The sequence below is a fragment of the Lepidochelys kempii genome, chromosome 1, assembly GCF_965140285.1.
Source record: "Lepidochelys kempii isolate rLepKem1 chromosome 1, rLepKem1.hap1, whole genome shotgun sequence".
NCBI classification, from domain to species: Eukaryota; Metazoa; Chordata; order Testudines; family Cheloniidae; genus Lepidochelys; species Lepidochelys kempii.
In genome coordinates, this window is record NC_136380.1 from 227,325,967 (window position 1) to 227,338,045 (window position 12,079).

A 12,079-nucleotide genomic window follows, 5' to 3' on the forward strand; every position below is an offset into this window, starting at 1 on the left:
AGTTCAAAACCATGCAGTACTGGATTCTTAATATAAATTAAGTTATGAGGAAATATTTGGTTAATAAAGTTCTTCACAATTTCAGTAACAAGTTAAGGAAAAATTAAAGATGCTTCCTTTGGTAGATTCTAGGCATAAAATGGACAAATAAAGACTGGACAGATTATACAAATTTTGAACTACTGTACCAGCTATATACCTTCTCTGAACAGTTTTCTCTTCTCCAGAAAATACCCAGAAAAGAACTGCTCCAAATCACGCAGATCTTTAGTACTCATCTGAATAGTCCAGAATGCCAACCTGAGAGCATTTGAAATGCTAGTTATTGCACTAACTGCATGCCAAGATATCAATAGCATTGCAGTGATGAATTATTTGCTATGCTGAGGCATCCAACTGTTTTTCTAATCTGTTCTTATAATAATCTTTCTTTATTTGTAATTTTACACCTTATGTGTACATATACGTACTGTGTACATGTTAGTTCATATTCATTTTTGATTTGGTTTTGTATTTGCATTCTTAAGAAATTCCTGATGCTGAGAAGAATAAGCTCTAAATTAAATTAGCTCTTCTATAAATGAAAAAAGCTAAATATCTCAGAGCACGTTTACAAAGACTGGGGTGAGCATAATTAACCCCACATTGCAGATGAGGTAAGGTGTGCATAAAGAGGGAAAGTGATTTACCTAAGATCACACAATAAGTTAATGGCAGTTAAGAATAGAAATAAGGTCTCCTGACTCCCATTCCCATGCCAGTGAACCACTCTGTACACTCCCTGCCCTTTTTGATTCAGTCTCTTTTCCAACATTTGTGGAGTGTTCAGAAGTCAGATACTGGCTTGCTTCAAACTTCTTCAGAAGTAGCAGCTAAACAGAACTGATAATATTAAAATCTATGCCCGTATGTAGTATACAAGCACTTTAAAAATGTGACTGGAAGCACAAATATACTGTATATTTTGTAGGCTTCAGGATCTTTCTACTTTGTGCTATGCTTAATTTCAGAGCACAGGACAACCCCCACTCCGAATGTTACCTTTCACATGTTGAATACAAAAAGAAAAGGAGTACTTGTGGCACCTTAGAGACTAACAAATTTATTTGAGCATAAGCTTTCGTGAGCTACAGCTCACTTCTTCAGATGCATTCAGTGCTCATGAAAGCTCATGCTCAAATAAATTGGTTAGTCTCTAAGGTGCCACAAGTACTCCTTTTCTTTTTGCGGATACAGACTAACAAGGTTGCTACTCTGAAACATGTTGAATACATTACACTATTTTAATTTAAACCAACAAAAACATGTATAGAATCCTTTCTTAGGTTTATCTTTCATTTCTTATGTTTGTCTCTCCTGCAAATTGATTCAACATACTAGTGCAAAAGTCTTTGGGCCAGATCCTCAGATGGTACAGATCAGCACAGTTGCATTAAGTGGAAATATGCAGATTTACATCAGCTGAGGATTTATCTTTTAAACTTTTAAAATCATGTAGTAGACACATAAGTCATGACAAAAGCCAAATGATGAATGTCCCTGTGCAAGAAACTGGTCTTCAGTTGTCTAGTTACTTTACCTGTGTGGGCAAACTGTCCGACAATTGCCAAGTACACGATTTCTTGCATCCTCCTCAGAAGCATCTAGCACTGGCCACTACTGGTAACAGAATACTGGATCAGATGGACCACTGGTCCATCTTATTCCCTTATAACTAAGGTGACTGTGGCATAAAGGCCCCAGGCATAAATCCAAGGATTTACAGAAAATTTAGGTACAATTATCCTTCCAATGACTCATTGATATTCAACCTTAACACTCTAAGGATCAAATTAAGACCAGTCATAAACAGGTCTAATCCACTGAAGTCAATGGATGGAAACCAATTTCACCAATTCTGAATCTAGTTTTATGTGATACTAATACAAAATTGTTCATACATTCATAACACTAAAAGAAAAGGAGTACTTGTGGCACCTTAGAGACTAACCAATTTATTTGAGCATGAGCTTTCGTGAGCTACAGCTCACTTCATCGGATGCATACCGTGGAAACTGCAGCAGACTTCATATACACACAGAGATCATGAAACAATACCTCCTCCCACCCCACTCTCCTGCTGGTAATAGCTTATCTAAAGTGATCATCAAGTTGGGCCATTTCCAGCACAAATCCAGGTTTTCTCACCCTCCACCCCCCACACAAATTCACTCTCCTGCTGGTGATAGCCCATCCAAAGTGACAACTCTCTACACAATGTGCATGATGATCAAGGTGGGCCATTTCCTGCACAAATCCAGGTTCTCTCACCCCCCTCCCAAAAACCACACACACAAACTCACTATCCTGCTGGTAATAGCTCATCCAAAGTGACCACTCTCCCTACAATGTGCATGATAATCAAGGTGGGCCATTTCCAGCACAAATCCAGGTTTTCTCACCCCCCCACCCCCATACACACACAAACTCACTCTCCTGCTGGTAATAGCTCATCCAAACTGACCACTCTCCAAGTTTAAATCCAAGTTAAACCAGAACATCTGGGGGGAGGGGTAGGAAAAAACAAGGGGAAATAGGCTACCTTGCATAATGACTTAGCCACTCCCAGTCTCTATTTAAGCCTAAATTAATAGTATCCAATTTGCAAATGAATTCCAATTCAGCAGTTTCTCGCTGGAGTCTGGATTTGAAGTTTTTTTGTTGTAAGATAGCGACCTTCATGTCTGTGATTGCGTGACCAGAGAGATTGAAGTGTTCTCCGTCTGGTTTATGAATGTTATAATTCTTGACATCAAATAAATGGACACAAATCAGATGTCAAGAATTATAACATTCATAAACCAGACGGAGAACACTTCAATCTCTCTGGTCACGCAATCACAGACATGAAGGTCGCTATCTTACAACAAAAAAACTTCAAATCCAGACTCCAGCGAGAAACTGCTGAATTGGAATTCATTTGCAAATTGGATACTATTAATTTAGGCTTAAATAGAGACTGGGAGTGGCTAAGTCATTATGCAAGGTAGCCTATTTCCCCTTGTTTTTTCCTACCCCTCCCCCCAGATGTTCTGGTTTAACTTGGATTTAAACTTGGAGAGTGGTCAGTTTGGATGAGCTATTACCAGCAGGAGAGTGAGTTTGTGTGTGTATGGGGGTGGGGGGGTGAGAAAACCTGGATTTGTGCTGGAAATGGCCCACCTTGATTATCATGCACATTGTAGGGAGAGTGGTCACTTTGGATGAGCTATTACCAGCAGGATAGTGAGTTTGTGTGTGTGGTTTTTGGGAGGGGGGTGAGAGAACCTGGATTTGTGCAGGAAATGGCCAACCTTGATCATCATGCACATTGTGTAGAGAGTTGTCACTTTGGATGGGCTATCACCAGCAGGAGAGTGAATTTGTGTGGGGGGGTGGAGGGTGAGAAAACCTGGATTTGTGCTGGAAATGGCCCAACTTGATGATCACTTTAGATAAGCTATTACCAGCAGGAGAGTGGGGTGGGAGGAGGTATTGTTTCATGATCTCTGTGTGTATATGAAGTCTGCTGCAGTTTCCACGGTATGCATCCGATGAAGTGAGCTGTAGCTCACGAAAGCTCATGCTCAAATAAATTGGTTAGTCTCTAAGGTGCCACAAGTACTCCTTTTCTTTTTGCGAATACAGACTAACACGGCTGTTACTCTGAAACCATTCATAACACTGAAGGTTATATACTCTTAATGGCTAAAGTTAGGGCCCTACCAATTTAACGGCTGTGAAAAATGCATCACGGACCATGAAATAAGCCCTTCCTCGTGAAATCCCATGTCCCCTTGTTCCTAGGAGTGCCCCACCAAAGGGAGCTCCTAGCTCCAGCTGAGCTGGGGAGGGACAAGACTTGTCCATCTCCTGCACAGATGCTCGGGGGTGAAGGGGGAGAGAAGGGGGAGTGACCAGACCCATCTCCAGGTACCTCCCCCTGCTGCAGGACACTCTGGGACTGGGCAGCAGCCCCAGGGGTTCCTGCAGCTGAAGGAGACTTGTGGAGTTGGGTCCGGTCTTCCCTGTGCTGCTGGGAGCACCCCAGCAAAGGGGGCTCCTAGCTCCAGCTGGGGAGGGACAGGACAGGAGGGTGGCAATCCGATAACCCCCACAACAGGTTTGCGACCCCCCTTCCCACAATCCCTTTCTGGGTTGGGACTCTCAGGGTTACAACACTATAAAACTTACCAAGTTTCAAATCCTGTGACTGTGAATTTGACAATACTGAAACGTGAATTTGGTAGGGACCTACCTATAGTACATCTGAGGCTTTCAAAGGACTACAAACATAATTTAGCCTCATTGTACCTATGTAAGTTAGTGAAGTCCCCCACCCCACAAAAAACAAAAACAAGCTGGAAGAGACAGACATATAATGGGTCTGATTCTCAGTTGTCAGTACCTTGTGCAGTTATTTACAGTACTGTTGCTACTTTTCTAATTTGGTAGTGTCTTACGCCCACCTTCCACTTGCTCTGCACTAGTGTAAATGACTACTTAAGGTGCAGGGCAGTGGGGAATCAAGCCCTACAGACATAAAGGTATGTTTACCATAGGGAAAGACTCCAGCAGCTCCCCACTACCTCATCCCTGCTGTACAGCCTTTCACTGACACGAGTAGATACACACCGCAGTGTGGGCACTGCCTCCTTGTCACTGTGGCGTGTAGCTACATACACCTAACATGCCACCGCAAGTAGTGTGAGTAGTGTAAACGTAGCCTAACAGGGCCGGCCCACAACATTTTGGCACCTGAGGCGGGGAGCTCAAATGACGCCCCCATGCCCCCTTGCTTGGGCCAAAACTTTGAAACTCTGGGTCCTACTGGCACCCCCCCCCCCCCCCCAAGTCTGGCACCTGAGGCAGTCGTCTCAGTTTGCCTCATGGTAAGGCCAGCCCTGCAGCCTAAATATGCACCCACAGAGGGTCTGATTCGGTTTCCATTAAAGAAAGCTGAAGTTTTGTCCTTGGTTTCAAGAGAAGCAGGATGAGCTACCCATATAAGAACTGCAGAGGTAATCTTCCAACCCTGGAAATGTTGAGTGAGAGGCTGTCTAAATTGGAGTGCCTTCTAAATGTGAGTCCACCCAGCATGCCTCGGTGCTTCCCTGTCTATTAAAGGGGATAAAGACTCTCACCTTTGTAAAGTACTTTGAGACCCCAGGGCAAAACCCCCCACACGGTCACTCCTGGGTTGGGTATTTCTGGTCCCTGGAAACCACGTTTCCAGGTGCTTGTGGCCCCGCCTTTGAGTCCCGATGTATGATCGTTCATTTCATCGATCCCCGTAGAAGTCGGCACCCCACAGTCCCGCGCGGTAGTTTGGGTCAGTCCGCCTGCCCGCCCCTAGACCGCGCCACGAGGCGGCAGCCCCCCACCGCGCTCCCCTGGCAGGCGCACCCCGCTTACCCCGGCGGTCCTGACTCGGGCGTTGAAGATGCGGCTCTGCCTGTGCAGCTCGCCCTGCCGCCTCCGCTCCAGCGCAGCCGCCTCGGCCAGGTCCCGCTGCAGGCCCAGCTTGCGCATGGTGCCCGCCGGGGGCGAGGTCCCACCCAGGCCGAACCACGCCGATCTCCCGGAGCCCTTATTCCCCACCCCGGGGCCGAGCACCGACCTGCACCGGGCGGCCCAGCCCCAGGCCGCCGCCGGGCGATGTCAACAGAGCAGGTTGCTACGGGAACGAGCCTGCCGCCCCGCCCCGATTTCCGCGGTCGTATCCCTCTCCCCCTTGGCTCCTCCTCCCTGGTCCCGCGCCCCTCAGAAATCTCGCGAGACAAGCCGTCCTTTCCCGCGGGAACTAGCACGCGGCAGCTTCGCCTCGGTGTCTCGCGCTGCGTGGTCCCGCGCCCCTCAGAAATCTCGCGAGACAAGCCGTCCTTTCCCGCGGGAACTAGCACGCGGCAGCTTCGCCTCGGTGTCTCGCGCTGCGTGGTCCTGCTTTTGTGAAGCCGCAGGTTGCTTGAGGGAGGCGCGCGGCGCGGAAGGTGCGCGTGACACCTGTCTACCCCTGCGCGCGCGCGCGCGCACCCCCCCTCCCACATATAAACCAACTACTAAGAGGAGGGGAGTTTCGGACATTAACGGCCGCCGTCCCCTCGGGGGTCCCGGTTCGCCCCACCCCGCGGGGATGGGTTACCTGAAGCTGCTGCTGCTGGAGAACTTCAAGTCATGGCGGGGGCGGCAGAGCATCGGCCCCTTCATGAAATTCAACTGCATCATTGGGCCCAACGGATCAGGTAGGGGAGGCCAGGCCACAGCCCACTGGGCTCCGGGGCTTTGCCGGGCGGGGCCCAGCCTGGGGATAGGGCAGCTACCCCACCCTGGGATAGTGACTCCCCTCCTGGCCAGACCCCAGAGGAGTAGTGGCTGCAGCTGCCCTGATCCCACTGGCAAAATGCCCGTTACTCTGCTGGACCTGCAGCATCCAAACCCCAGTGTGGACACAGCGCTTGGGGGGGTCTGAAGCCAGGGATGAGCTAAAGAGGCCCAGCCCTAGCGTCTATCCAGCTGGTTTTAGCGAGGTAGCCTGAGCTCTGCAAGCTGGAGTTCATCACACTGGGTTCACACTTCCTGTCGCTTGCCGCGTAGACATCCGTAAAGTAGGCCTTGTCTGGCTGCGTGGTGGTGTCTGGCAACCCAGGGTGCATCCCCTCTAGACAAAAAGGCCAAGTCAGGGCCTTGTCTTCACTGATGACAGGTGTGTGTTTACCTCAGGGTGACTAACACGTGCAAGCTGTTGCGCTGTCAAATTGTAGTGCAGGCAAGGCTTTACCAGCCCCAGACTAAGTTGTGGGGTCAGTCCAGGCTTGGGGTGCTGATCTTGCCCTGCTACCTCAGGGCAAACACAACAAGGGCCTTGTCTCCACTGGGGGTTTTGCTGCGAGATAATGATTGTGCTCGATAATCTCATTGCGGGAAAACAAAACAAAACCTTTCAAAGCAGTGAAGATAAAGCCTAAGGTAGTTATCACTGAACTCAGCCTGACCTCTACCACTTTCTCTACTCAAAACAAACTTACAGTGGTGCAAATTTCTCTATTATTATTACTAGTAGACAGTGCAATGTAGACACAGCCTTACACAACCTCTCCAGTTGGCGCTGTTGGGAATCACAGCACGGACCAAGCCCTGATAGCTGGATCTGTTCTTGTTTTGATCACATTTGGAGGAAGTTTAACTTAAGTGATAGTAAAAACGTGGCCATGCATTGTTTTGCATCACCTACCACAGCTCAACCAATGGGAGATTTTTTTGTCAAGGACCTGTGTAGAAAAAGCAGTAGACGCTATAACAGTCTTATCCAAGGAGAGAGAGAGTTGTCCAGTGGTTACTGCAGGGGCTTAGGATTTGGGACATTTGGGTTCGGTTTCCAGCTCTGCCATTGACTTATTCGGCTCTTGATTAAGTATCTTCACCCCTCTTTGCTTTTAGTTTCCACATTTAAGCTGTCTGAGAAATGCAAAGTAGTATTGGTTAATATTTTTCATTGCTTTAATTTAATTTTATGTGTTAGTGGATCACTCCAACCCTGTCCCCCACTGTTTCTAATGTTCAAAATATTGAATGAAGTTTTTCAGATTCTCATCCAGTTAAATCAGCATAAATTAGATGAATCAGTAGCCAGAAGAAACTCTGATACTGTGTAATCCCCAACATTCAGTTCAAGAATATTCTTATTTTTTCCCCCTTTTTTCCCCCTCTTCTCCTATTTTGGGCCGGAGGGCAAGAGAGAGGAAGATACAGTATAATGCTGAAGTAGTGATTCTGGGAGACCAGAAAAATGAGGGTGCTATCATGAATGACAGATAAGAGAGGGTGAGGGGAGAAAAGTTTTGGTGGAAAGATAATGTGCTAAGTATTAGAAATATTAGCAGAAAAATTATTCATAATAGTGTAAGGAAATATGAAAAAGACATTATTTGGAATTCAAGAATCTGTAAGAAAGAGTTCTAAATGCATTATGAAATAACGTTATCAATGACCGTAGTATGTACTGAGCAACTGATATTGTCAGGCAAACTGAAGTAAAGGGGAGAGATTAGACATGCTTAGATAAAGGGTGTATAGACCTGGATGTGTCATAAATTAAGTATGGAATTCAGTGGTGAAACACTTTTATAATAGTTAATCTGTTGCAGACATTGGTACTAGCTGTTGGTTATAAATTCAAATTTCAAACATGTAAATCTCTTCTAAAATTTTATTTTAAATAGATGTTTCTTAAATGCATTCGTAGGTTCTGGAAGACAACAAAACTGAGACAGAAATAAAAGATTGTAGTTGGCTATTCATACCTATCCAACTCTAAAAAATCAAAAGTTAATGTTTTTGCTCATTTTAAAGGAAAATCAAACATAATGGATGCCCTTAGTTTTGTAATGGGTGAAAGAACAGCAAATTTAAGAGTGAAAAGTGTTCGAGAACTTATTCATGGAGCACATGTTGGAAAGCCATTTTCCTCTACTGCAAGTGTGAAAATAGTGTACTGTGAAGAGAATGGAGAAGAGAAAACATTTTCAAGAATCATTCGAGGTAAGTACACCTCTACCCAGATATAACACGAATTCGGATATAATGCGGTAAAGAAGCGCTCTGCGGGGTGGGGCTGAACTCTCCGGTGGATCAGCGTGTCTGGCTCCGACACGCTGCTCTGAGTGGCGTGTTAAGGGTGCCCGGCTGAAGGACTGGATAAGGGGCAGAGGGTCTCGGGGGAGGAGGGGGTGTCAGGGAGAAGGGGGAGTTGGATGGTTCGGAGGTTCTAGGGGCAGGGCGGTCAGGGGATGGGGAACGGGAGGGTGTTGGGTAGGGTGTGGGAGTCCCAGGGGGCCTGTCAGGGGGTGGGGGTGTGGATAGGGGTCGGGGCAGTCATGGGACAGGGAGCAGGGGGGTTGGGTAGGGTCCTGGGGGTGATTAGGGATGGGGGGGGTCTCTGGAGGGGGCAGTCAGGGGACAAGGAGCGGGGGGGGGTTGGATGGGTCGGGGGTTCTGAGGAGTCAATCAGGGGGCGGGAAGTGACTATTAGTAATGGAAATGCTTGAGGCCAAAGCAAGTTCGATGTAATGCGATTTCATCTATAACGTGGTAAGATTTTTTTTGGCTCCCGAGGACCACATTATATCAGGGTAGAGGTGTAGTAGGTTTTGTTTCAAATATTTTCTGTTTGATACAGAAAACTTGCAGTGGAGTATTTATTTTTAAATCTTAAATATACAATAATCTGATGGTACAACATGGGCTAATTAATCCTTTGGAATTAAGCCAATTTTTATAGTACCTTTTCATGGTAGCCCAGTGTTGTAATTATAAGGATGAAAACAGTAACCAAGAAGAAGAGTTAATCAGATGCTAAACAAAATACATGTTAAGTTCCCCTCTTGCCCCCCCCCCCCCCATGATTACCCAACTGTGGCTCTGAGAGTTTACCAAAGGAAGTGAGTTCCATGGGGAATTCCTCTGTGAAAGCCATATTATGGACGAAAGCCCAAATTCTCTGTGCTATTTAGACTCCTAACTTTTATTGAAATCAATGGGAGTTAGGTGCCTAGATACCTTTGAGAATCTGGGCCACGGTTTCCAACACTGGAAGCACTCTCAAATCCAATCCTAATTACTTTTAGGTGAGGTATAGGATTGGTAGCTGTATCTAATGGTCACTGACCATTCCAGTCTTTAAAGGTTGACACCTCAAATCCCACATAGAAAAGAAAAGGAAGCCAGTGCAGAGACCTGAGCAAAGGAGATGCAACTGCCCCACGCCACTCAGGAGGAGAGCAGCTGTGTCTGCTCTAGCTCCAGTGCCCGAGTGGACTTCAGGGGTAGTCATGAGTATATTATTGTAGTAAAGACTGGTAGTAACAGGTGTGGCTAATGCTGTAATGTCCATATTTGAAAATAATGGTTGCATTCTGGAGATCATAGAATCACAGAAATGTAGAGCTAGAAGGGACCTTGAGAGGTCATCTAGTCCACCCTCCATTTTGAAGCAGGATTACCTAGACCATGTTTAAGCTGTTCTTAAAAGCCTCCAATGATGAGGATTCCACAACTTTCCTTGGTAACCTGTTGCAATACTTTGTTAGGGTATGTCTACACTACGGAATAAGATCGAATTTATAGAAGTCGGTTTTTTAGAAATCTGTTTTATATATTCGAGTGTGTGTGTCCCCACAGACAATGCTCTAAGTGCATTAAGTGTATTAACTCGGTGGAGTGCTTCCACAGTACCGAGGCTAGAGTCGACTTCCAGAGCGTTGCACTGTGGATAGCTATCCCACAGTTCCCGCAGTCTCCGCTGCCCATTGGAATTCTGGGTTGAGATCCCAATGCCTGATGGGGCTAAAACATTGTCACGGGTGGTTCTGGGTACATATCGTCAGGCCCCCCTTCCCTCCCTCCCTCCGTGAAAGCAAGGGCACACAGTCGTTTCGCACCTTTTTTCCTGAGTTACCTGTGCAGACGCCATACCACAGCAAGCATGGAGCCTGCTCAGGTAACCGTCACCGTATGTCTCCTGGGTGCTGGCAGACACGGTACGGCATTGCTACACAGTAGCAGGAACCCATTGCCTTCTGGCAGCAGACGGTGCAGTACGACTGGTAGCCGTCCTCGTCATGTCCGAGGTGCTCCTAGCCATGTCGCCTGGGTGCGCCTGGGCAGACATGGGCGCAGGGACTAAATTTGGAGTGACTTGACCAGATCATTCTCTTTAGTCCTGCAGTCAGTCCTATTGAACTGTCTTATGGTGAGCAGGCAGGCGATACGAATTGCTAGCAGTCATACTGTACCATCTTCTGCCGGGCAGGCAAGAAATGAGGATGGCTGCAGTCGTAGTGTACCATCTTCTGCCGAGCAGCCATGAGATGTGGATGGCATGCAGTCCTTCTGCACCGTCTGCTGCCAGCCAAAGATGTAAAAGATAGATGGAGTGGATCAAAACAAGAAATAGACCAGATTTGTTTTGTACTCATTTGCCTCCTCCCCTGTCTAGGGGACTCATTCCTCTAGGTCACACTGCAGTCACTCACAGAGAAGGTGCAGCGAGGTAAATCTAGCCATGTATCAATCAGAGGCCAGACCAACCTGCTTGTTCTAATAAGAACAATAACTTAGGTGCACCATTTCTTATTGGAACCCTCCGTGAAGTCCTGCCTGAAATACTCGATGTAAAGCCACCCCCTTTGTTGATTTTAGCTCCCTGAAGCCAACCCTGTAAGCCATGTCGTCAGTCGCCCCTCCCTCCGTCAGAGCAACGGCAGACAACCGTTCCGCGCCTTTTTTCTGTGCGGATGCCATACCAAGGCAAGCATGGAGGCCGCTCAGCTCACTTTGGCAATTAGGAGCACATTAAACACCACACGCATTATTCAGCAGTTCATGCAGCACCAGAACCTGGCAAAGTGATACCGGGCGAGGAGGCGACGTCAGCGCAGTCACATGAGTGATCAGGACATGGACACAGATTTCTCTGAAAGCATGGGCCCTGCCAATGCATGCATCATGGTGCTAATGGGGCAGGTTCATGCTGTGGAACGCCGATTCTGGGCTCAGGGAAACAAGCACAGACTGGTAGGACCGCATAGTGTTGCGGGTCTGGGACGATTCCCAGTGGCTGCGAAACTTTCGCATGCGTAAGGGCACTTTCATGGAACTTTGTGACTTGCTTTCCCCGGCCCTGAGGCACATGAATACCAAGATGAGAGCAGCCCTCACAGTTGAGAAGCGAGTGGCGATAGCCCTGTGGAAGCTTGCAACGCCAGACAGCTACCGGTCAGTTGGGAATCAATTTGGAGTGGGCAAATCTACTGTTGGGGCTGCTGTGATGCAAGTAGCTCACGCAATCAAAGATCTGCTGATATCAAGGGTAGTGACCCTGGGAAATGTGCAGGTCATAGTGGATGGCTTTGCTGCAATGGGATTCCCTAACTGTGGTGGGGCCATAGACGGAACCCATATCCCTATCTTGGCACCGGAGCACCAAGCCGCCGAGTACATAAACCGCAAGGGGTACTTTTCGATAGTGCTGCAAGCTCTGGTGGATCACAAGGGACGTTTCACC

At 47.3% G+C, this 12,079-nt stretch overlaps 2 protein-coding genes across 4 annotated transcripts in view; one reads left to right on the forward strand and one right to left on the reverse strand.

Moving 5' to 3' along the window:
- The window catches only part of RIBC2 (RIB43A domain with coiled-coils 2), a 32,714-nt gene extending 26,999 nt beyond the window's left edge, over positions 1-5,715 (reverse strand). Inside the window, exon 1 of the mRNA XM_073315989.2 lies at positions 5,434-5,715. Coding sequence (XP_073172090.1) covers positions 5,434-5,550 — 117 coding nt within the window. The 5' untranslated portion in view covers positions 5,551-5,715. The remainder of the gene's footprint in view (positions 1-5,433) is intronic.
- A 436-nt stretch (positions 5,716-6,151) lies between these two features.
- Positions 6,152-12,079, forward strand: part of SMC1B (structural maintenance of chromosomes 1B) — a 64,051-nt gene continuing 58,123 nt past the window's right edge. For all 3 annotated transcript variants that reach the window (XM_073315998.2, XM_073316012.2, XM_073316005.2), the window contains exons 1-2: positions 6,152-6,260; positions 8,368-8,556. In XM_073315998.2, the coding sequence (XP_073172099.1) occupies positions 6,152-6,260; positions 8,368-8,556 (298 nt within the window). The remainder of the gene's footprint in view (positions 6,261-8,367; positions 8,557-12,079) is intronic.